The sequence below is a fragment of the Thermobia domestica genome, chromosome 2 (genome assembly GCF_964235325.1).
Source record: "Thermobia domestica chromosome 2, izTheDome1.hap1.1, whole genome shotgun sequence".
Taxonomy (NCBI): domain Eukaryota; kingdom Metazoa; phylum Arthropoda; class Insecta; order Zygentoma; family Lepismatidae; genus Thermobia; species Thermobia domestica.
In genome coordinates, this window is record NC_137455.1 from 112807500 (window position 1) to 112835050 (window position 27551).

Below are 27551 nucleotides of genomic sequence, written 5' to 3' on the forward strand. Positions count from 1 at the left end.
ATAAAGCTACATCTGTTGTTAAATATTAGATATATATATTGCATTTATTATCACAATATGCAAGATAAATTCAGATATCTTTATTTGAAATTATTATTTTAGTAGGGATTATATTGTGCTAGGATACTAGTGCAGTGAGACCAACAACCAATCACTGGTCATCGGGTTTGTTTATATTTAGTTTTTTCTAAGCCTGGAAAGAGAATAGGTACGGTACATCATCATGAACAGGAAAGTAAGGCTGCGAGCATGGTTTGGAAACACCCATGATCATCAGAAATTAAGGAATTTAAATGTCAACCATCAGCTAGTCATAGATGCGCTGCAAAATTTGTTACAGGTTCAACCTAAAAACTTTTTTCCCGACGAAATAAAAAAAAAAGAAAAAGAAAAAGAAAAAGAAAAAGAAAGAAAGAAAGAAAGAAAACTTGTGAAATGTCGGGACAAGTGCGTTGAAGTGCACGAAGATTATTTAGAAAAATGATGTATGTTTCAGTTTTCTACTATTAGAATAAATGTACCTTTTCTCGTCACTTTAATTTTTGACTTCTCGTAATTAATAAGTTTTGTTTTACCAAAACTCCTTTATATATTTACTTTGTCTGTGTATATGTGTCCGTCAGTTTGAGAGAAAAAAAAATCTCTACTTGATGGATCACCATCAATTTTGATCAGGATATAGAAGGTCAGAAATTGGGAATTGGGTTCGTTGATGGAGCTGACACTCAAACAGAAGCAGTAGAAATGGACCATTTCTACGTAATTTTTAACGTTGGTTGCTATAGAGCAAAAACAATACTAGATATAGCGAAAAGCGGTTTCCTGCAATAAATTAAGCGTACCAAGAATATATTTAATCCTCATTCTTCTGTCTCTACTAAAACCGGAAGTGGTGGCAGTTCGCTACAACTTCCGGTTTCAATATTGGTCTATATTAGCAAACATAATAAGAGATAGTGAGAAGCGTCTTTTTAAAATTGACTAGGTATCATCTTCTTTACCAATCTTCTTTCAAACCGGAAGTAGCAAAATCCGACCACTTCTGGTTTTAATGATCAATATAGAATAAAAATGGTAATAGATAACGAAAAAAATTAATTGAAACCCGTCAGTTTAATGTCCCACTATTATGCCCTTTTAACTAGAGGAGACGAATGATTAAGGCAAGTGAATGATGATTGAAGAACTGGTGGAAAGAGGAAGGAAACGGAAGTACCCCGAGAAAACTGACTATGTTGTCCATCAAATCTTACTTGGCCGGAGATCAAACCAGGGACCCCACACACCAGAATAAAGCGCTCTACCACTTTTTTTCTGTTAAAGTTAACTGATTTACCAAACGTTCCTCAGTAACTTCTTTATAGCTAATTATCACTATGCTTACTACATTTGAGTCGTTTTGTCTTGTTATTCCAGCAACCAATTACGACAGGGATATGAAAACACAAATATCAAGGACAGTTAAAATTCCAAAGGTTCCCACTGGAAATCGAATCCGGGACCCTGTACACCAAAGCCGCAAAGACTAGCTACTAGACCAGCGTGGCATCACTGAGCCATCGTACCCCCAGTAATAGATAATGAGAAGCAATCAATTAAGCATCCTAAGAACATATTCCATCTTCACTAATTATAATTTCTCTACTAAAACCAGAAATAGAAATATTAATCTACTACCATTTCCAATATTAGTTGAAACAATATCGCGCCAAATAAACCAAACACCTTTACGTAATGTAAGCGTGACATTCCTACTTGTTTTGTATTAGTAGGTACCGCGACATAATACTGTGTGAGAAGGTTTACATGTTTTCTAGTTGATAGAAGGTATGGTTAAACTAGGAATATGTAAACATTTTCAAACTCCACGCACGTAAAATTACTTATGTCAAGATATTACTTTATTTGTGTGATTTTTGGGTTTCTTTTTTATCTATTATATTATAATACTGTTATATAATTAGAGAGAAGAACTTGAAATAAAAGAAAGGATAAGAATGAACAAAGAAATAATTAGGAACAAGAATTTTAGGAGTGACCAAAAGATTGCGATCTTGACCAGCCAATAATTAGTTTTTGAATCAGGGAGCCACAAAATTTTTGAACGGTCCCTAAAACATGTTTTCTTACTTTCTACGAAATAAGCATATCATACTGACAAGGGAACATCTTATATTGATAGTAGCATTGCCCAATCGAACAATGTGCAATCAATAGTGGAGTGAAGAAAAGTGAGAAATCCAAAGTTTTACGGGCCGACACCCAGAAACACAGGAGAAACAGAGGAAAGAAGGAAGATAGCAATACAAAAGATACACTCACACAGAAAGAACATCAAAATGATTAAAATAATCAAAATGACAATTACACAACAGTATAGTAAGCAAATATTGTACCCACAGACATGCTCAATAACATAATATGTAATGCATTGTTGCCAACTGAGCACAAAATGAAGTTTTGTTAAATGGCACGGAACACAAATTATAACATCTAGCAAATCTAATTATGAGTAGAACCACACCTGTGAAGTCTTGATGTACAGTGTTGCCAACGTTTGAAGATAGGCCTATATGAATTCCTATATGAAGTTTTGTGTGTTGTGTTTGATACTATTCTGATTTTCCACGTGGGTAAAACTGCTTCGACACCGTGCTTCGTCCTTTATTTTCGTACTTCAGTGATTATATTCTTGTTTGTGGTCACATATTTTGGTTTTAACTAGTTCCAATCTTGTACTGTATGTAGTCTTCTACATCTAATATTCATATAACATGTTCCCTTGTGAGTTAGGTGATAGTTTGGGTTTGGCTACACATGTAATTCTCCAGATATAAAGATACAATAATAATAATAATAATAATAATAATAATAATAATAATAATAATAATAATAATAATAATAATAATAATAATAATAATAATAATAATAATAATTGAATGAAATATATTGGATCTTTTGATCCAAAAAGGAAAGAGCATTTTGTAGATACTACAGTGTTTTGAATGAAAAGTTAAGGAAAGACTTATCAAATCTTTTCTATTAAGTGTTGTACTCGATGAGACATGGTGTAAATAGTTCTCCAAAACGATAAAAACACCCATACCTAAGTCTTCAAAATTTGGGCATGGAAAAGAAAGAAAATCATGTGGGTCAAACAGAAGGCCGAAAGAACAATATCGATTGTCATTAAAAAGAGGAAGTAAAACGTGTTAGGACATTTTCTAAAAAGGAACTGTATACTGAGGCACGCGACAGAAAGTATTGAAAAAGAAGAAGAAAAAAGAGATGAAATTCCATACAAACTGGCCCGTTATTCGCACTGGGAGAATAGGTTTATGGGAAATATTTGAATCCCCATCCCCTTAAAATATTTATTTCAATCAAATTTTAATGAAAAAATACAAAAGATATTCTGCTTTTGGTCTAAATATTGAAACGCCTTACTTCCACAGAATATGCCTTTAATCAAATTGATATGAATAAAAAGCCAGCTTGAAGTGGGTACTAACTATCTTCCAAAAAACGGGTCATCATTTTCCTGACCCCGAAAACTATGAAGTCGACATAAATCTTAATTATTTCTGACATTTTATTTTTCACCTTCCCCGCTCTACCCTCTGCAAATGGGAATGAACTTCGACTTAAACGACATGAGGGACATCATTATTCATTTCAGCAACCCCGAAAACTACGGATTCGACACTAATGTCGGACATTTTCAACAATTTTTACATGTCACCAAGTACGATGCTTTCTCACTATTTGTCTTTATATTAGATAATTTTTTTTTTGTGATCTGCATGGAGTTCTTTGCTTTCTTTAGAAATTATCTGAAGTTTTATTTGTGAAGTCAGAATGAGTTTCGAAATGCCGTCTAAGCTTGGCAGGGGACATAGAGCTATTGAGCAAAACTTTCCTGTCACACAGTATAGACGTCCATCAGCAATGAGGGGCCGCGGTGGCTTAGTGGTAGAGCATTCACCTCTGGTGCATAGGATACCTGTTCGATCCCAGCTTGCGCCAAGTGAACTTTGTGGTGGACAAACACCGTGTGCGTGTGTTTCCTGGCGGTTCTCCCGTTTCCTCCCACTTTCTTAATTCATTTCTCATCACTGTCTCCTTTATACGAGCCATACACTGACGTATTTTTCCGCCGTAGCCATAAAATTTCTTGCGCTAGTCTTGTTAGCAGCTGTCAATACGTTAGTGTATGGGGCCTGGCGTACGTTTACGTACCGAGAACCTCATGTCCAAGTATGAATCGTTGTTTACTCTTTTCCGGAACCTCATTACTAGGCATCGTAGAGTCTGATGCATCATATTCCGAAGTCAAGTAGAAAGAAATTTTAGTATCTTCTTCCAAAGTAAAGTTTCAACTGTTGTTACCCCCTTTGATTAAGCACTGGTTTAGTTGATCGGTGACTGCTCTCCGATCTTACGGAGTGCATTATAAGCTATACTGTTCCATTTTAATGATAATTTACCTTTAACAACTTCTATAACAAACAAATAAATCAAATTAGGTATAATTTTTATAGGTTTTTATGTACTACGAGTTTTAAACTGAAGAAACTTAATAATAAACACTGTTTGCCCAGTATATGGTATAAGCATAAAATAAACTTCGAGAATCATCGAGAAAGTTGTGCTTTGCAAACGAAAAAGATGGAAATAGTTCCAGTGACTAGTAGATATATTACCATGGCTTCCATGTAGCGAACTAGCGAGAAGAACTCAAAGTTACTATTACAGAAAGTAGTTTTCGCTTGATGGAAGTAGTCTCACTTTTCCCACTAGATGGAAGCACTAATTGAATTTTTGTCATTTTAGTTTAGTTAAGCAGCTAGTGGACGGAGTCCCAACCCCAAGGGCTCCACAGAGCACAGTTTGGAAAAGGCTGATCTACGTTATTGTCCTTGATGATAAATAACATATCATCAAAGTTTCCTTATGATATGTACTATGAGAAAATAGGACTTAAATAATATATTAACAGATTTCCAAAGAAAATGATTATTAGTTTTTGTATTGTTATAGGTAGATTGATTTAACAAGTACAGTATTAACAAAAATTTAATAAGTATTCTGGTGGTCTTAATTTACATTATATGTAGGTTCGATTTCCGGTGGGAATACATATTCTCGGGCCAGAAAGGGACGTTAAACTTCAAATGACCAACTTAGAATGATCATTATGTGGCATCAGGACAAAGTCCTTAATTAGCAGATAGCTACCGTATACCCCCGTTAAGTTAAGAAGATATTGTTATAAATTCAAAGGAATAATGCAGAGATCTATGGAATTTTACGGAGTTTTATAAATCCTATTCGACTTAGTTTTTAAAATGCATTTCCTTTTAGTAAATTCGAAATGCAATTTGACAATATAAACATGACATTAGCCTAAGTGAGCCGTTAAGCATTAACTTCATTTTCAATGCCTAATACCCAGAGATATTACTGAACCACTTGAGTGAATTCTTAAGGTTGACTAATTCACTTATCAGAATTCTGGGGTAGGAAAAAGAGTTTAAGTCATGGCTGATATTCAGTTATCAGAAAATTCACTAATAGTTATACAATGAAGGGGGAAAAAAAAATTAAATCTTCTTGGAACATCGCTATAAAAACCCATTTATTCATTATTCTAAACAGAATGATGAGGGAACTTTCTTTTCGTGTTCGTGATGATGTTTTCTTAAGGCAGGAAGTGGTCACAGTATTTCATGATATGATTGCGGTTACAAACTAGTGATAAACGTTTGGTTTTTGGAGGACCATAGAATACTTCTCAGAAATAGTTCCAGGCGTGGATGTTAGCAGGAGACATTCGATTTTGTCAGGAAATCTAATTCCTTTCCTCTTCAAAGTGGAAATAAATGCGCGAGTTAAAATTTAGTATTGTTTTTAGATTTAAAAACAGCAGCATGGAAATGTATGTGCATTTTAGTCCTTTGCAAAGAAATATTTAACTCACTATTTAATATATGTCTTTATACTACGAGGTGCATACTGAAAATACGTGCCGTTTCATTCTAAATTCCACGAATAAGGAAATACAAGAAACTACTCTGTGTTCACTCCTCAACAAACTCTCCCTCTTTATTGATACACAGTTGCCATCGCTCCATCCATTTGGTGTAACATGTGGCAGAGTCGTCTTTAGAGATATGTTTCAGATACTGGAAATAACACTTCCCAGGAATGATCTACTGGCAAAATGGCGTCTACGACAGTCTTGGGAAGTAACGTAACGCAAGTAACGCGTTACTTTTTAAGTAACGTTTCTTAGTAACGCGTTACATTTTCCCAAAGTAACTGTAACGATAGCGCGTTACAAATTTTTAAGTAACGTACCTAGTTTGCGTTACTGTTTTTGCGTTACATTTCGTATAAGTAATTACAATATATGTATATATATGTTTTCGAAACAAAATTTTCTTTCTTGTAAGTGAATTTCTCAGAATAGTGAAATGAAGTATGAACTAGTATGTCCGTGACCGGCAGTCAGTCACCGACATACAGAGAAACAGGTAAGATCTTAGTGCCACTTGCTGTTTTTGGAAGATGAGTACCACCTCAGGAACATCACATGTAATACTGATTGCAAACACCTGTAAGATTTTGTCATAGATTTTGACAGCTCCAAATCAATATATTCAGCGAGTGAACTATAAATGCAATGGTGGTCTATTTTATTTTGATTGGTGTTGTTTTTATAAAGATCTAGAACGAAAATATTTTACGATTCGAACATTTGAAAGAATACTTTCTCTTAAAAGCTGAGGATGATGGTGGACAGAATTTAAAAGTAAAGTGTCTGAAGCAGGGGTAAAATTGGATCTGAAAAGGTAAGGGGACGTATGACGTCACGACGTCCCCGTGGCAATCTTTGCCCATTGATATTTCTTTAGAAAGTGTGTGTGTGGGGGGGGGGGTATTTTCTGAAAGTGGGGGACGGCGTCCACCCGCGTTCCCCCTCACTTTTATCCCTGGTCTGAAGTGAAGCGAGAAATATTTATCAACAGCTAGGGTGCCATAATTAACGATATACAGTAAGGGGCTATATGTGTTCTGATGAGCAGACCTATCTTATTACTAGAAAATAGTTTGCTGATGGTATGTAATATTGGAGTTCTTTCAGATCAGTTTGCGTACCTAGAACAACTAGCTTTAAAAAGCATGTATCGATTTTAGAGTTACTGGCAAGTTTTGATTCACCCACAGCTAATTAGTTACAGTACAGTGCTGCTCTATATTCTGTATTTTTAATTTTTACAAAACAATGTTATAATTAATTTAGCAGAATAACAATATTAAGTCATTTTTTCTAACGCAGTATGGCATTTTAGTCAGTGTTACATTATGTGAAAATGTTCGTATAGCAGCTGCTGTCAAGTAAGAATTTGTTCTTGCATCTATACATAAAGCGATTCAGAACGTGCAATATTGCGTTTATGAAGTCAGCGAAGCACATCAAACTTTCCAATAAAGTAACTGTCCACATGAAAGGATATAGCAACGCTACTGTTATGAACCTACAGTTCTAAACATTTACGATAATTGGGGAAAGTCGTAATGTGCAATAATAATAATAATAATAATAATAATAATAATAATAATAATAATAATAATAATAATAATAATAATAATAATAATAATAATAATAATAATAATACGGCAAATTGAAGTAATAAGATTTTTTTTACATTTTCAAAGTTTCGGACCTAAAGTAACGCGTTAGTTACTTTCGAAGTACTTTCGAACAGTTACTTTTTTGAGGCAAGTAACGCGTTACATTTTAAGGGGAAATAAAGTAACTTGTAACGCGTTACATTTTTACAAGTAACTTACCCAACGCTGATCTACGAAGAGAATCCTTGAGGTTTGGAAACAACCAGAAGTCACTCGGAGCTAAACCTGGTGAGTAGGGTGGGTGTGGCAAAGTTTAATACTGTGGTCAGTCAAGAATGAGGTCACAACATTAGTATGATGTGGCGGCATTGTCCATGTGGAGGATGAAATTGCCATTTCGCATTTGTGGTCGTTTCTCACTATTTTTTGGCAAACATTCTGTATAAAAAATTGTAAAAAAGAAAAATATCTGCAATTGTATGGCCTTTCGGAACAGGGCGAAACAATATCATTCCCTCGGAATCCCAGAAGGTAGCGTACAGCACCTTGTCATTGGATGCTACCTGACGAAACTTTTTGGAGGGTAGTGGATCTGTGTGTTCCCACTGCATTGATTGTCTTTTTGTTTCTGGATTGAACATGGAACCAGTGATTCATCCATTGCCCAATACTTTCCAAGAAATTGCGTCCCTCTCTTCTGAAGTGTGTAAAATTTGCACACGTGATCGAATCTTAAATTCTTTTTGATCGTCATTCGTGGAACCTAGCAAGAAGAAACTTTTCTTAGTAATTATATAGTTCACAGTTCATTTGCAATTTTCATTCTAGTGTTCCCATTGTTAGCTCCAGTGTATCACAAATCTTCTGCATGATTACCGCTTATCTTCCATGATGAAATTTTCAACACGAGCAATGTTAGCGTTAGTTGATGCTGGTTTTGGACGTCCAAGCCTCTGCTCATCTTTCACTACACTCGTTTGCTCTGTTTTGAACTCCTGCATCACTTGAGTTGAGTTGATTTTGAGTTTAACGTCCCTTCTCAGCAGCGAGGCTATATGAGACGTGGACCTACTGATTAACGTGGAATCCGAACCACATGAGCTCCCGCCGGGAATCGAACCCGGGTCTCCCGCGCCAAAGGCGCGTACGCTAACCGCTTAGCCATGACCCTGCATCACTTCGTAACAGTGTTTTATGCAAGAGCACTATCACCACACACACCCTCTAATTGGCGATGAATATCGGCTACACAACGCCCAGCTGCAGTGAAGAGTTTCATAATTACCAGTTGCTCTTCAACCGAAAATGCAAGGTCCCGGGCAGTATCAGAAACATGTCCCACTCGTTCAAGCATTGTGACTCAACTGCTTTCACCTACGAAAAAAAAGAAACTGTACTGCTTAGAGATGAAGGATTGCCATGTTTCTCGTGTCGTTTCTAATTTAAAAAGGTACTACCCGTTTCATGGCAACAATAATTACTAATATGGAAATTACACTACAAGCTGAGCGAACCAAGTTCGATCTTGATTATGGATAGATTTTTTCTCTATCTGCCCTCCTTCCAATCCGGCTGAGGTCTTCACCCTTCTCTAAAATGGAACGTGGGGGGTTGAGGCAGGCCAAAAAATGTTGATGACTACACCACTTCCCATGTATGCTATACTGTAGAAAATAAGGTTGGTTGGTTATTTGAGGGATTTAAGAATGCGGAGTCCGGAAGAGGCTATTTGTCTCCGCCGCGAAAATAGCTCTGGTCAACACTTGTCTCTTATAAAGGCACTGTACTTTCAAAATAAAAACGGTTAGTAGAATGGAGCTTATTTTCGTTGGCCTAATTCCAATGCAGTTGCCACTGAAAACACATCGTTTGAAGATCGGATCACGGAACAGAATGCTCCAGTGCAACATTTGCTAACACTTTGCCACTTTTTCTAAAGAAACATTCTACAAACTTCCCATAACGTTTAGAAGTATAATACGTTGTTATCAATATCTCTCCAAGAGCCAAATTACAAATTACAAATTGCAAGCAATTCAATCGCATGCTTTCATATGATGTCCAGAAGACGAAATGGAAGAATTTTACAAAGAAGTTCGGAAGTTTGTTTACAGTAAAAACAATTTCGTAAATATTATCATGGAGGATTTCAACTCCGTAACTAGATATCAATATGAAATTTTGGATGATGACAGATAAGAACGTAGAAATCCTTAGTATAATTTGCCAAAGACTTTGTCGAAACTCAGAATAGGTATGATGCTACTAATTCCATTAAATAAGCTCCATACAAAAAGTGAACGTGGGGACACCGAAGTGGAAGAAAAAGTGAAAGTGACCACATCATGTTATACAGAACATGTATGATTGAAATGTGGGAATATATATATTGGATCTGGATACTAAATTGGAAAGGAGAAAAATTGTACGGTGACGGAGCGAAAGAGGAACTGAAGAACAGCTTTACCTCGCTTAAGAAAGTAACGGACATTTCTAAAACTTACAAGGTCACAGAAATTTCGATGGATATAAATAAAGAAAGGGAGTATCTCAGAAAAAAATAAAAGAAAGAAATAAGAATAATTTGATGAAGAAATAAAAGAAATTAAGAAATCAAAGCGCTGAATGTTACCATTTCCCAGTTTACCGTTTACAATCGTTTCGTAACCTGTCGTGAAATTGCAAAGGTATGCAATCTGTCATTATGAACAGTAAATACAATATTTCATGCCATTTGCTGTTCCGGAAAGTGAGTGCACGCTGAGTCCCAAAACAGCTTTCCACTTTTGAATGGCACAGAAAAGTTAGAGACTGCACTGCATTGAAGGACCGCTAAGACAAGGAAACCAGTGTTTTTTGAATTGGACCACTAAAAGAGTTCTTCGGCGGTCAACATCTCCACAGTGATGAAATAAAGCAGGCTGTCCTAGAATAATTCAGACGTAGTGGCAGCTTTCAATGCTGAAGCTTTCCAGATATTAGTTAAACGCTTGGATACATGCATAACTATAGCACTGGGTTAAGTGGAGAAATAAATACAGTTTCCATTCCTTGATTTTTATTTATTTATTTATTTTTTTTTACAAAAAGTCCCGAATTGACTTGAACGCCCCTCGTAGAATGACAAGACATATGAAAGAACTTAATTTGCAGAATATGGAAACCTGATTGGATATGAGCATGGAAAAGGCCAAAATTGTGTTCAATAACTTCGTTTAAAAAGCCCAAGGCAAAAGTTGAAAGTATGGAACTAGAAGCAAATAACTACATGGGGCAGAAAATAATAAGAATGAGGACATTAAAAATGAAATTAACATACATGTTAAGGTGGACTGAAACATGTGTAAGAGTAACAGCTTCATATTAAAAATATATAATATCTATATTAATACGACATTTAAGGCCTAACATGTTTGATGAATGTATTATTTCGTTCCGACATATGAATCAGGAACTAAGAAAGTATGACATACACCATGACTATACACCGAAGAATGGATAGATATATTGCTACTCTCTGCTCTAAGTTCCAACAAAGGGACATTTATTACAAACCCAGGACAACAGATCTTGGTGTCTTAAATTCAATTTCCAGATTTTTAAAAATCTAGACGTTTATTTTAATAGTTAAAAATTGCTTCGTCTGAATGTCTAATTTGACCTATCTTGTATGGAGATGTTAGATAAAAGATGTTGGTACTTGCAATCTGCACCCTTTTATCGTAGCATCGCTGCTGGTTTACAAGCAGCTTTGATATTGTGAGGATAAGTTGTTAAACCTAGATTTGCAAGAACATGTGGCAACCTGTCGAGTAATACCAATTGCGTTCTCTTGGCAACTCAAGTTGCCACAGCAATTTTTCGTCATAGCGCAGAAACTCTTGGATTGGCATTGCTGGTTTCAACCGGAAGTAACTTTGAAGTCTGTTTCGTCATAGCATTGTTGCATTTTCTTTGCATGATATATTGACGCGAGGTTAGCACTGTTTCTTGGATACAATGTGTTTTGAGGAGAAAGACTCAACTGGACTGATTTGAAAGACTTCAGAAGGAAGGATTGAAGGTCTATAAAGGAAGGATTGATTTGATTTTAATTGTTATGTTTTTGCAGTGTATTTTCTCCCTCAAAATTGTAACTTTTCAAAATGTTCCCTTTTTTGAATATGTATGTTCCTGTTGGTAACTTAAGTTGCCGGGCTAAAAAACAAGAAAAAAAAAAACAAATATTTTACAAAAATAGGCCTATTCTAATATCTATTTTAGAGTAGTGTTAGGACCAAATAGGCGAAAATATAATAACTTCAAAATACCAGTGGGGAATTCTGGGCACCAATGGGTTAACTTGTTTCAGAACTGGATGAGGAGAATTATTCAGTGTTCAGCTTAGTGGCATAATTTTCCATTCAGAAAGTATTAGATTCTTTCTACATTTGAGCAATTCTACAGTGTATATTCAATAATAATATTGGGGACGCGGTGGCTCAGTGGTAGAGCGTTCACCTCCGGTGCTTGGGGTCCCTGGTTTGATCCCAGCTCGCACCGTGTGGACTATGTTGTGGACAAACACCGCGCTTGTGGGTTTTCTCGGGGCTTTCCCGTTTCCTCCCAATTTCTTCATTCCACCATTTAATTCATTTCTCATCACCGTCTCCTTTAGCCTAACCGGCATAACTGTGGGACGTAAAACTTAAAGATTTCATTTTCATTTTTCAATAGTAATAGTCCAGACAAAACGTAAACAAACACATGTTACTCTGTTCTTTAAATTTTCTAGACAAAAATATTTATTTAACTCAAATATGACATAAAAATAATGAGATTTCCATTTCACATGATATGCTAGGAGTTTCCCACAAATACTACATAGCTCAGAAAGACGAGGGGAATGACGGTTATTATCGTGAAGATAAAGGCACATAAGTGGTAGTGAGTTGGACATATTGAAAGCTGGAATGATGAATACCGGACAAACGCAATCCTTGATAGGTTACCAAGAGACAGAAGATGTAGGAAACATCCTCATCGTGCAAGGGGAGGGAAGAAGTAGAGAAGTTCAGTGGGTAACATGGTTGCCTAAAATAGAAGATTGGGGAAATGATTGAGAGATCTTCATCCAACAGAGAATTCGCAATGATTGATTATAATGATAGCAATGGTATAATGTGTAATATTAAAATGCGAGTAATGAGTTGTTTCTCTCCTTGTTGCTAACCCCTCTCCTCTTCTTATGTATTTCCCCGCTTGCTTCGATTTTCATTATTATTACTTTTCCTCTCACTAATGCTCGCCGCTCCTCATATTTGTAGCATTTTCAAGTCATCTCAATCGTATTTATTTCTTCCTATTGCTTAGTCATCTTAGCGTTTCTGACTACTCGTTCTTGTAGGTGAAAGAAATGAACAATAAAAGGATCAAACTTGTATAGTGGCAAGAAAGGCCTTGTTTAGAGTGCCACTGAATTTATTTGTTAAAAAGACAAATGAATAATTATTGATTTTAAGTGAAGAATGTTTGTTGTTTAATGGTTACTAATTTGTGAAATAAGGTGATATAGTAAGTTGAATGTTTAGTGGAAGAATTGAGTTTCTCAAGTATTAAAAAGAACGATAGAGTTACAGTCGTAAGTTGATGCAAGGAATTATATGTAAAGAGTATGGAATAAATAACTATGATTGGAAATACTGTTAATTCTAAATGTTAATAGTGATACGTATGAAGGCGTATGAAACTGTTGTATGAGTTAGTGATATTAGAGTAATTTCAGAAGTCTAATCTGAAAGAGTATCTTTTCGGAACGCAACGTATCCTAATTTAAGTAGTAACAATTGGCGACGAGCGTATAAAAGAATCCACAAAAGACAGGATGGCAGAACACAAGTCAGTATCATATTTTGAACCGCTAGATGTAGACGAACCTGATGTGGAAACATATATTGAACGATATGAACAATATTGTTTGGCTAATGATGTACCATCACAGAAAAAAGTATGCATTTTGTTATCATTGATAGGAAGCTCGGTGTATAAGATACTGAAAGAGTTGGCAGCACCAAAAAGAGTTCCAGAATTGAACTACGATACTGTTAAAGAGCTTCTAGTGACACATTTCCAGCAAACATCAAATTTTATAGTGGAAAGATATAAGTTCCATAATATGAAACAACAACCTGGTCAACTGTGTCAAGATTATATACTCCAATTAAAAAAGCAGGCCAATCGGTGTAACTTTGGACAATTCAGAGAAGATGCCCTGAGAGACCAGATAGTTTCCGGAATAGCGAGCGAGGTCGCTCGGAAGAAGATGTTGTCTACCAAAGAATTAACCATGAACACGGCTATAGAGATTGCCAACCAAATAGAATTGTTAGAAAAAGAAGTTACAGTATTTTATAGTGCTGATACGAGGTTAGGACAACTAAAAAGAACAACCAATCAGCTTCCGAATTCAAGATTAGAACCACAGCGTCCAACAACAAATCGTACGGTTCAATATAACACCAATTTTGCCAGAAAGTCCATAAAGCAGAACTATGGGTGTGTAGCTTGTGGAAGACAACATGTAACGTACCATTGTCCAGCGAGAGATGTACAATGTAGGAATTGTAATGAATATCACCATTTCGCCAGATGTTGTCCTAAAAGAGAGAGGGACGTTAACAAAGGAAGACTTAATCAGATGCCAGAGGAACAATTTCTGCAGAAGGAAGATAAGCAAACTTTTATTATGGAAGATTTCCAACAAGCGTTAGATGGTTTGGTAGCCAATGATGAAGAAGAAAAAGAACAAAATCTTACTTCAATGGATGATTTCATGCTGAATTCTTACTATGAGGTCAAGACAGAATCGAGATTAAGTATCGATGAAAGTAGAGAAATTCAGATAGTAAGCAGAGGATCAGAGGAAATATATGAGGATACATCGAGACAAGAACATAGTAAGCAACATAAAATGAACGAACATTCACGACACTATGAGTACAACACGGATGAAGTACAGCTACGAAAAGATGAAGACCGAAGTGAAAGTCGATGGAACAGTGATACGAATTTTAATCATAACCAATACAAGCATATATACGCAAACCATATAACAACTGTAGAAAAAGATGAAAACGATATTGAAAAAGACGATGTACGTGCTAAGAGGACCTGTGATATGAGGACAAGGAAATCAGAAGGAAAAGATGAGTGTTTTATGAAGTTAGAGGAGGTAGATGTACTAGAAGAAATGAACTCCAATAAACAAGAAGAAACTAAGAAAAACAGGACCACAGAAGATAAATGGGATGACAAGTATAACAGAAGGGTAAGAAGAGGATTGAACAGGGAACGAACCGAGTCGATGGAGGAAGACGGAGACGAAAAGGAAACTGAAAAAGACAAAGAAGAAAACGGAGATGATGCAAGGATGATTGACAGATTTAAGTTACAAGCGGATAGTCTGATAGCAAGTGATGAACAAAAACCAAAAGAGATGAAGAAGAAGAAGAAAAGAAAAAAAGCGGGGAGAATGTTGTAGGTGAAAGAAATGAACAATAAAAGGATCAAACTTGTATAGTGGCAAGAAAGGCCTTGTTTAGAGTGCCACTGAATTTATTTGTTAAAAAGACAAATGAATAATTATTGATTTTAAGTGAAGAATGTTTGTTGTTTAATGGTTACTAATTTGTGAAATAAGGTGATATAGTAAGTTGAATGTTTAGTGGAAGAATTGAGTTTCTCAAGTATTAAAAAGAACGATAGAGTTACAGTCGTAAGTTGATGCAAGGAATTATATGTAAAGAGTATGGAATAAATAACTATGATTGGAAATACTGTTAATTCTAAATGTTAATAGTGATACGTATGAAGGCGTATGAAACTGTTGTATGAGTTAGTGATATTAGAGTAATATCAGAAGTCTAATCTGAAAGAGTATCTTTTCGGAACGCAACGTATCCTAATTTAAGTAGTAACAGTTCTATTCAACTGTGAAATTTTATGAGATTTTTTTTCTGTTATACGCTATTGTGGATATGGTTATAGTTATATGCATTTTTACCTTCACTTAACTGAAATAATCCGTCGTTGATTTTCAATTTACCCATCATGTGTGAATTTCATTACTGACTTTTCTTGCTATATTTTTCTCCTTCGTCTGCGAACGATCCTAAATGTTTGGAGTCATACCTCTCTGAGTATTCTCTCCATCCTGAATGAAGGGAAGTAGTCTGTAATCGTTTCCACCCGCATTACAACAGCTGCTTCTAACCTAAAGCTTCGGGACCTTATTTCTTGGTCCTCGAGGCCGAGCCCTATTTCTGACAACACCGCTGTGCTCAGGGAACACAGACCTTTCAAACGCCGCATCCTTCGTCCAACAACTTCATGTTCAATAGGGTAATAGAAAGAACTAGAGCCCAAAATTTTGGAACCCCATTTCTGGGGTTTTATGGCCCGGATCTAATTTCTGACATCACCGCTGTGCTCAAGGGATCCGGACATTTACCACAACACCCCCGCGTTCAACAATTTAATGTTTAATAAGCGAATGGAAGGGACCCGAGCCCGAAATTTCGGGACTCTCGGGGCTCAGGTCCAATTGTTGACATCACCGCTATGCTCATAAAATCCGGACCTTTTCAACGCCCCCTCCCCACCGTCCATTAACTCCATGTTTAATAGACGAATAGAAGAGATCTTAGCTCAAAACTTCGGGAACCCATTTTTGTGGTCTGAAGACCAAGGTCTAATTTTTAACAATGCCGCTGTACTCAGAGGACTCGAACCTTTCCAACGCCACCTACCGTGTCCAACAACTGGATGTTTAAGAGGAAAATAGAAGGAATCTGAACCCAAACCTTTGGGAGGACCGGGCCCGACTTCTGACCTAATTGCTGCGCTCAGCGGACCTAGACTTTTTCAACGACACCACCTGCGTCCCCCAACTCCAAGTCTAACACGGTTTCCCTACCTTGAGGGGGATTTTAATGAAATATTCTCCATGCTCTTTAACATAGTTGTTTTCTTCCTTGAAAACACAATTGATGGAAGTCACAATTTTCAAAAAAAAAAAAAAAAAAAAAAAAAAAAAGTAAATGAAAGGCTAATTTTAAATGTCAGTCGATATGGCAATTGTCATTTGTCCAAATGTGTAGGGAAGACCGAAATAAGTGGTCACCTTAAAGATTGTTTGGCTAAATCTCGTATATTTTCTTTTTGCTTTCTTTCTTTTCTTTTTGGTTTCCTGAGTTAGAATTTTGTTGGCATGTAGTTTGTATATTATCATCTCTGTGATGTGTTATTAGACCGAGTAGAACATTTCATCTTTTCTAAGTTATAATTTTATTTAACTAGCTACGAAGTGATTATTTTACTACAGGTACCTGGATAAAGCGGTCCCATAACTATCTCTGTAGTTACTTCAATGATATCGTACAATTACTGAATGAGCATAGTATTGGAGCAGCCACACGTAGTACAGCAATCAATGATAATCACGATACTTATCCAAATGATTATACAAAACTGGAAAACAAATAAACCAATGTTTTCAGGCTGTTTTTATGAAAACAGCTCTTTCTTGGAAGTTTTGCAAAGTATCTAGTGCACAGACAACACAAAAAACACCCATTTAGCGCGGTTACACCCTCAACTCACATAGAGCGCTTTACTATTATCGTCGTCAACTCCTGCACATGCGTCATGAACCAATTTCAAACAGACACAATAACGAATCACTCTTCACCAAAATGTGATCGGAAGTATGTCACAGCAGAAAATGCACTCATATCACTATTATATACCCCAGTTCTTTCAACCGGGAAATTCAAGTGGTCGATATATCGACCATCAGGTCATATGAGGTTATATACAATATTTACTGACATACTTATTGCAATACATTTTAAATGCTACACAACCAATTTGACATTATTACACAAACAACTCTTTGGTACGCTGAACGTGTACAAACCACGAGTGCCAGCATTGTTTATATCACAGTCATGTGTTCTTTATTTGATTTAATTTTTAGTTTAGTGTAAATTGCAGCAGCGAGGCTATATGAGACGTGGTCTTACAGCTTAACATGGAATCCAAACCAGATGAGCTTCAGCCGGGAATCAAACCCGGGTCTCCCACGCCAAAGGCGCGTACGCTAACCGCTTAGCTACTAAGGAGCTCTGTTCTTTATTTGTCGTCGAAAGAACTTTTGTATTGAGTCTGAGATTACACAGTCTTTTCTGCTTCTTTGATAGTTTCAAGAGACCAGAAATAGTTAATTATTTTGCATTTGTCTTAAATTTCTTCCTCAGACGGAGGTGGGTTTTCTTGTGTCTATCTAGAAATTCAATCCTGTAAAAGTAAGAGCAAGTGACTTCAATCAATTCAATCATACATTCCGTCAGTTATTGGAGTCTATCCTGTTCGAGTCCAACATGCCAACTAGGCCTATCAGTAGAGAGGTAAGTCTCTATCTTACTGTACCGTTCACTCACAAATATTTTACAAATTGTTACCACATATATTCAGTATTTTACAATTAAGTTAATAGGATAGACATAACTTAATTATTTTAATAAATCATCGGTAACCTTATAAGCTCTACTACATTAACATTTGCAGATCTAATAATATAAAACTAACTCAACCAAAGACGGATCTAGAAGGTAAAAACTTGGGGGTGGCACCCAGTATCCACACTATAATAGATATATCATGAATTTACTTTAAACTTTCAATAATAATAGCTTAAAATATTTTTGTCTTTCAAAAAACTAGGGGGCTAGGTCCGCCACTGAACTCAACTCAAAATCATCAAATTTTTTAGAATTGTCAGCTAAAGATTAGGAATGTTGCGGGTTAATTTGGGCTCACAAATGACACAGTTGCTTCCTAATGGGAGGAGCAGGAGGAAGAATGTATACCTTCACCTGTGATGTTTTTACACAAAACTCTCTCAGCCTTCTGGAACATTTTCAACAGCATATGTGAATGAGGGTCATTTCTGGGTTGTCATTTTTCTATTAAAGCTACTGCTACTACTTTACTGCTTCTGCTGTTAAGTATGAGCTATGCACTCTTCTATTAGAAAGCATAATATTTGTTGTTCGTTGGTTGATTGGGAACTTAGCATTCTTTTCAACAACGAGGCCATATGAGGCGCGAACCGAAGGCGAAGCGAGACGAGGCGAGCTTAGTGTGGGATCCGAATCACATGAGTTCCCACCGGATATTGAACACGGGTCGTAATATTTTATTTTATTGTGTTTTGTGCTGTGAACAACACGGATTCCGACTACTGAATTCTTGTTCTATGTCAACTTCGTGATAGTTCAACAGCAATGATTGGATGTATTTCAGGATCTTATATACCGACACAGTGAATGTGTCGCACAGTTTCATAAGTATGTCGCGGAATTTTACGAGTATAAAAAAATCATGAAGGATTTAATAATTAATTAAAATCGCTTTGAGACAGCCTGTATCAGTTAACACCATTAGCGGCAGCAACAAATGTTCACTATTATGTACAGTAACTTATTTATAAAAACTTACAGGTTTACACCAGTGGCGTACAGGGACGTACGCAGGGGGTGGGTCCTGGGGGTCCGGACCTCCCGAAATTTCGACTTTTGTCTAAATTTAGCCTAATTTTATGGGCAATTTTAGGAATTTTAATATAAAATGCCCTCATATTTAGTTTGGACCCCTCCCGAAACAAATTCCTGGGTACGCTGCTGGTGGCGTACGAAGAATTCCACTAATGGTGGCTCAAGCACTCAGTCTTTTATCTTTTTAGAACAGGAGTGATTTTTGCATCGCTCTCTCTCTCTCTCTCTCTCTCTCTCTATATATATATATATATATATATATATATATATATATATATATATATATATGTAGATAGATAGATAGATATAGATAAAGATATAGATATACCACTGACTTATACTATTATCGTCAATCAGAAAAGGTTGGGAACCCTACACTAATATTAAACTCTCTTAATACAGTATCTATTTATAGCAGTTGATCGAGAATGAATTATATCTAGGCACTGATTTCGTCATTTCGTTATCCGACGGTTTGTTACTGCGTCTTTAACTACAGTTCAAGTTGACCCAGCGAATAAGTCATTCTTGTGGGACTATACATGTCATATTGCCATAATAAAAGTTTATAGTTTCCTACCATGTAGACAATGCCTATAGACGTCTGGTCAAAATACGTTCACTTTTTCCCCCCGACGTTATTATCATGAGCCTACAGCGGAAAGTGCTATTTTGCTGGCAATTCTGTAGTTCGCATGTTGCCACTACACTATAAAGAAAAACAATTAATTCGCTCTTGACTCCAAGCGCGAGATTCGATTCAGAAATTTTTCCTCATTGCAAAAAAAAAAAAAAAAAAAAAAAAAAAAACTCGTAACAGCAGACAGCAACGTGATCCTTCACGTCTGAAAACATTCGTTAATTCCTCTCTCCAAACGGTAAACATTTTTAGTAAAAAGAAGAGAGACAGAGAGAGAGAAAAAAGGAAGTTCTTGTTAATGAGAAGTCTCCGAAGAAAATCAAGATAACCATTATAAATGACGTAAACTCCGCGAAAGTTTATATGGATTAAAAATACGTCACTACATAACAACATTTGGGAGCTTCATCATCTTAAGGTTAAATGAGAACCAGTATTCAAAGAACTTATGCCTGAAGGTCAAATTGAGAAAAATTCCCCGGTCCCACCGTGGCTCACTTCATCTTCCCACTTGCATACGTATGCGAGTGTATGTTTAGAAAAAGAAAAAGAGAATGAGAGAAAAGGAAATAAATATCAAACAAGGAAAACGGGCGTATTGTCCATTTCTTCCAAGTTTCCAATTGGATATTTTCTTTCTTTCTTTCTTTTTTTTTTCAATTCCTGGCTATATAATTAAAACACGACATATCGTCCTTGCTTATTTCATTTTCAGTATAAACATGCTTTTGGTTACTTTTACAGTTTAGTAAATGTAACTAATGAGGTGTGAATACCATTATTTACCGCTATAAATCCCACTTTCACACGTGACCTATCTTAGAAAGTGAGTGAGGCAATTTTTGAGAGCCGTTTCTTGCTTCCCCTCTCTCTCTTCCCTTCTCGGCGACGGTGCCCTTAATGTGCATTAATCGACGCTTTCCGAACTGATCAGTATAGTAGTGTTGTTAGTTGACCAGCGTTTGTGAGCATGGCTTCTCGCGAACCGTTGTGTAATAAGAATAGACAACCAAAGCCATGTGTTGTGAAAGTGACGGAAACTAGGCCTGTGTCACCTTCGAGTGACAGTGATTATGCTATTCAAAGTGACAATGAAGAAGTACCAGTTGCTAATGATGCCCCGGAAGAACAATACAGTTTATTAGTAAATGGGACGGAGCAACAACAATCATTTGATGAAGCTTGCGGAACACGTAAGGTAGGACAAGTTCGATTGGATTTAACTGGGTTCAATTTAACCTTATTGTATTTACAAGTGTGTTTCTTTGTATGCAGAGTCAAATCGATAGGTATTGAGTTCCTTCGTGGCTTTGTTGTTAACATATGTGTCTTCGGCGCGGAAGACCTGGATTTGATTCTCCGTTCGAGCTCACGTGCTTCGGATGCTACCTTAAGCTCTAGATCCAAGTCTCATATAGCGTCGGTGCTTAAAGTCCAATTCAACCAATCAACCAATGGAAGAAGCATTTAAAATTTCCTCTTTAATCGTAATTGTGAAATTTTGATGTGATTTAGAATCTATCTGGTTATTCATTTTTTTTTCAATGTTCGTCAGTATCGAAAATATAGGGGATTTTCTGGTTAGGATTGGTTGTAGTATCCATTTCAGCAGCGAAACTATATGAGGCGTGGACATGTAGCTAAAGTGGGATATGAACCATATGAGCTGCCGGGAATCGAACTCAGGTGTTCCGAATGAAAGATGTGTAAGCTAGCCAATGTCACGAGGGAGCTCCGAAGATATATGGAAAAGAACAACTAATATCCCTTTTAATTACTTTTCTAACTACCTCAATCATATGGTTGAGTTGTGCTAAATACATCCAGAGTCTGCCCGGTTTAAACAATAACTTTTAGCATGACAGGAAAGCCGTGCGATTCTACGTCTAGAGGATAAATAGTCCGTTCGATCCCCGGCCAAGTAAGTTTGTGGTGGACAACATCGTGTCTGTGAGTTTTCTCAGGCTACTCCCGTTTTCTCCCACATTCTCATTCCATCAATTCTTTTATTATCATTCAGTTGCCTTAATCGTCGTCTTCCATAGACTATAAAGAACATAATCGTAGGACTTAAACTGCAATATTTTATAATTGGACAATACTATAGGGAAACCAAAAATTAAGTTTAAATGTTGGGCTATATCTCTTAAGAATGCAGTGTATTTTCATAATTTTTTTTTTTTTTAGTTAAACGTTACGAATGATTTTAATAAAAGTGGGTGAATGTTAAATGAACAACCTCCCACTGAGAATCGAACCTGGAACCACTTGCACCAAAGGCACATGCGCTAGCCACCATAGTAAACCAGTGGAGAAATGCTGCCATGTTGGCATAAGGGGAGTTAGGAATTGTCTGCTGGGGGGCAAACCCTCAAAACAACTGTTGCATTTTTATTTTCTCTAGGTGGAATTTTTATTTTTTCTCAAAAAGTTGGAGGGGCAATGCCCCATGCCCCCCATAACTCCGCCTATGCATGCTGGTGTTATATCATGAAAAGCTTCAATGAGAATATAGTCCAGTATCAGCTTCAAATTAATAGCTGGTTATAGTAGGCTATAACAAAAATTTTTAGGATTACAATTTTTTTTTCCCGATTTTGAAATGAAAATGAACTGAAAATCCTCAGTTTAACGGCCCACTGGGAATCGAACCTTGGATCCCATGGACGCGCTAGCCAAAAGACCAATGACGAGAGCTAAGTGCGTGACTTTGACTGTATTAAAATACAGTAATTTCACATTGTATACAGGTGAATAAGTCGCACACCGTAGAGAAACAGATCAAAGGCTGTGTCCAAAAGAATGCCTTCAGACTTCAAAACACATTTTGATTCCAAAACAAGTTAAGACCTTCTTTTCGTCTTCATTCCGATATCATTCGTTTGTTAATACATTTTTTTTCGAGACTTGCTTAATATAAACAAAATACTTTTACTTATAAGTCGAAATTGAACAGTGAGTAATATCGAATGACATCGTAACGTCAACAGAACCTCGTCGTCCAAATTGTTAATTTATTTTTTTTTTCAATATATAAAATTGAAAGTGACTATGTTTGTCACTTCTTAACTCTTAAACCGATCTCGATCAAATTTTCAACATACGAGGTTTAGGCCTGGGATCGTTTCACTTTATCGCTGAAACTTAGGAGAAGGGGACGGGGGACATATTTAAAAATGATCGAAAATGAAAGATATAAATGTCAAATCCAGCTCTGCGATGAACAGTGACACATCCGATGCCGAATAAATCCAAATTCATCCCCGCAACTTGGAACAGGAAGAGGGGTATATATATATATATATATATATATATATATATATATATATATATATATATATATATATATATATATATATATATATAATGATCGAAAATGACCGATATCAGTGTCGAATACATAGATTTCGGGGTCGCTGAGACGAACAGTGACATTTCCAATGCCGTTTAATCCAAATTCAGCCCTCATTGCCATGTTCTAAATGAAACGTATTCTCCCCGTACCAAGAACAAGCAATAGCGATCTGATAGTTTGTTATAATAAATAAATTAAAATATGTATTTTACTATATCGAAGTGTGCGCAGTCATTAGTTTAGTGCATTCTAATATTGAGAAGAGTGAGTGAGACAACTATAAACTGTTAACTTGGGAGTGTGTTGATGTTTTAAATTTTAGGCAGCGTTTCCACAGCTTATTTAATATTTACAAACAACTAGAAAATGGATAAAATAATATATTATTTTTTTAAAGATTTTTAAAACTTAGTACGCGTGGATATGTTTGGAACACGTAATATTGTTTGTACATTTCAAAAAAAAAAAAAAAAAAATCTAATGAGGAGGTCTAACTCAGGAACAATATATATAAACTTATTTCCTGTAATTTTGCTTCACTTACAGGATTGTTCAAGATAAATAAATGGAAATCTTAATATTTAGTAAATATTTATTTTTAATAGGATTTACTAAACACAAGCACTAGAAAGAGAAACAGCTTTCTCTCTCTCTCTTATGATAAAGCATTTTTAACATAAGATGATTTTGAGTGGCTCGTCTATACAGACTTGCAATGCGACAATTTCCGCATTTCTCTTTCTGTGACAAAAGATTAGATGTAGTACTGGCGTTTAACATTTAAAATAATATTTTAAGTTGAGTTTTCAGAAAATTTATTTGTATGCAATCTCAACAATACATGGAAACTACTTGGTATATACTGTACGTCATGGTAATATGCCAGTACCTGCACTCCTTGACGTTAGTACTGTAGATATCCCTACGTGTCTTGTCATTTGCTCTGTACGAGTTCAGAAAGTAATTCCGGAGTGGATTATGTCAAAGAGATGCATAGTAAAACTCCATTACAGTAAATGTTGAAAAATGCCTTATCTTCGCTTGAAGTCATAGGTCAATCCTTCTGCACATTTTTTGCGAACTATCGAAGTAAAGATTGACGATGGATAACTTGTATTTACTTTATATCTATGTGTAAGCGTCCCTCAGTATTTTAATAGTTTTAAGTGGATCCTGATACTATTTAACTAATACTATTGAACCTCTTTTCAATGAATAGTGTTTCACATATGTATACTGGTCACTTGTACGAAATGCATTTAAAAAAAAACTTCTTACTCCATTGTTAACGTTGTAATACATGATATCCAACAGAACTCTGGGGCCGCGGTGGCTCAGTAGTAGAGCGTTCACCTCTGGTGCTTGGGGTCCCGGGTTCGATCCCGGCCCCCGCCAAGTGAACTTTGTGGTGGACAAATACCGTGTGCGTGGGTTTTCTCGAGGTTCTCCGCTTCCTCCCACTTCCTTCATTCCACCATTTCATTCATTACTCATCATCACCGTCTCCTTTAGCCTAACCGATATAACAGTGGGACGTAAAACTCAGATTTCATTTTCAACAGAACTCTGACCGATTTTTTAAAATCAAAACAACTGATTGCAATGTAACGCGAAGTGTCTTTATTGACCAGTCCGTCTCTACTGAGTTGAATGTTAAAGTCTAGCTTCGTTTGTCAGATATTTGCATAATATAACGTACAAAATGTACAAATACAAAAAGAGAAAGTGAATGTTTCAATGCTTTTCTCACAATAACAAGTACCTATATCTAGGGATGCGCTCGAGTCGAGACATGTCTCGAATCTCGACTCGACTCGACTCGAATTCGAGTCGAGACACACTTTGTAAAATTCGAGACGAGTCGAGACAAACGTATTTCTCGACTCGAATTTTCGAGTCGAGACATGAGTCGAGTCGAGACGGCTCTTAAAAGTCTCGACTCGACTCGAATGTCTCGAAAATCTTTCTATAATTTTTAACATTATTTTGAAGAAAGTATTCAGTCAGAAACAGCCTTGAAACCAATTCCAGCTTTTATTCCTTCAGAAAGGTACAGAACGCATAAAATTAATAGTTAATCTTTAAAGATCAAGATTTAATTTTCAGCTCAATTCAGTTAATTAGAACTAATAGTTAATGTCGTTGTATTTGGTTGTACTGCAAATATAATGATAATAATAATAATAATTGATTATCTAGTTTGTATAAAACTATTATCCGTAGTCTAAATCTAGTTTGTATAAAACTATTGCGATAAAGTGAACTTCATAAATTCTCTGAATGAGCAGTTGGTAGTCTATAGTAATTTAGCATAGTTATAATTATTGTGTTTTCGTTCCCATGAAGGCAATAGGGTTACGTAACTTCTGGATTATTCGCTTGCCCAACTATTCTGAGGCTTTAATATGTTGCAGCATATCACGAGCTACGGATAATATATAATGTAACATTTGTTGTAAATCACATATTATGATACGAGACTATTTTACATAGTATATCTTATCTAATATAAATAAAATAAAGAGTTTGTTTGTCTGTTTGTCTGTCTGTCTGTGTGCGACCTGGGGACCAGACGAGTGGACCGAGAGTTCCCAAAATTTGGTCACGGGTACCTTAGTTCAGGCCCCAGATCAAGACGAAGCGTTTTTTTTTAATTTCGAACCAGGGGGGTCTCGGGGGGGACGTTTACTAGGACCGACCTGGGGACCAGACAAGTTGACCGAATTTTGGTCACGGATACCTTGGTCCAAATCCCAGTCTAAGGCGAAGCGTTTTTTGTCAAAATTGGAACCAGGGGGTCTCAGGGGGGCGTTTAGCGAGACATGTAGTAAAAGTAATCCAAATTGATCGACATTAGTGTCAAATCCATAGTTTTCACGGTCGCTGAGATCAATGGTGACACTTCCATCAGCGATGACTTGCAAATTCAGCTACTACTGTATGCGGGCCGGGTGTCAGCGGGTGAGGAATACCGAGACATGTATAAATAGCCCATATTGATTGATACTAGTGTCAAATCCATAGTTTTCGCGGTCACCGAAACGAATGGTGATACTTCCACAGGTGTTGACTTCCAAATACAGCCCCCATGCGAAGAATGGGTATATTAAGCTAGTATTACAATAAATGGACTGCTTGGATGCCAAGAACTAGTACAGATAAGTATCATTCACTTCTATGAATAGGTATTTTTTAAAAGGATTTTTGTAAACACTAAGTTATAAAACAATGAACTACATACAGTGGTTATGGTTTTGGATCCCAAGATAAAAGAAATATGGATTGTTCATGAGATATTGAACTTCAACTTTCACTCCTGGAAAATTTCAATTTTGGAGTTAGGCCACTTGGCATCAAAGCAGTTCACTGTAAGATAAATACATTCCGCACATTAGTAACATAGTTGTTCAGGGGCCTTCGATTTCCATCCTCTCAAATGAAAGCTGAACGATTGCTTGATACATGCTGACTATATAGGAGAAATAGTGTATTAAGTTTTCGAGCTTTGGTGCGTATCCGTATTTACACTCTGATATAACTTTAAGTTCACACTCAAATCGAGCTAATTGTTTAATGCATTTCGAAAGCTTTTGTTTTTATGCAGCTCATTAAGGAAAATCTATTTTATAATCGTAACATTTATGTACTAAGAAATTATGAACGTAAAGTGGACTCGACCTAGCCCCGTGGCCGCTGTGACTCAGTGGCACAGCTCTCACCCTTGGTTTGTGAGGACTCTGATTCTGTGTGTATGTGTGAACTCCGCGGCTAGTGTACGCGTCTTTGCCGTGGAAGACCCGGGCTCAATTCCCGGCGCGAGCTCATGTAGTTCGGATTCCACGTTAATCAGTAGGTCTACATTTCATATATCCTCGCTGCTGAAAGAGAAGGTAAAGTCAAAATCAACTCAACAATATATATGTGTGTGTACTTATGTGAATTTCCTCGTGGCTGTATAGTTAACACATACGCCTTGATCGCGGGAGACTCTGGTTCGATTTACGGTGGAAGCTCATGAAGTTGTTACCGGTATCTCACTTTAAACTGTAGATCCATCCCTCATATAACCATAGATATAATATGGTACAGAGTAAAACAGGCATAGAAATTTAAGCTTTTTAGGCTAACTTAATCTTACATATAATGTAACTAGCTTGGCCAAGTTATAATGGAGGAAATGCTATCATTGCAACACTCTGAGAATAGAAAATGTTCGTCAGGTATTACTATCCCCCCCTCTCCTGCAGAATGAAAACCCTGACTAAAACTCTCTCTCTCTCTCTCTCTCTCTATATATATATATATATATATATATATATATATA

General features: G+C 36.4%; 1 protein-coding gene across 3 annotated transcripts in view; it reads left to right on the forward strand.

The window, feature by feature from the left end:
- Positions 1-27551, forward strand: part of CarT (Carcinine transporter) — a 370341-nt gene that overhangs the window by 228068 nt on the left and 114722 nt on the right. Inside the window, exons 1-2 of one of the 3 annotated variants that reach the window (XM_081745097.1) lie at positions 17383-17483; positions 17964-18083. The exons of 1 other annotated variant lie outside the window; for it this stretch is intronic. In XM_081745097.1, the coding sequence (XP_081601223.1) occupies positions 18057-18083 (27 nt within the window). In that variant the 5' untranslated portion in view covers positions 17383-17483; positions 17964-18056. Of the gene's footprint in view, positions 1-17382; positions 17484-17963; positions 18084-20513; positions 21071-27551 lie in introns of those variants that run through there. One more of the 3 variants, XM_081745080.1, reaches the window with a different exon arrangement.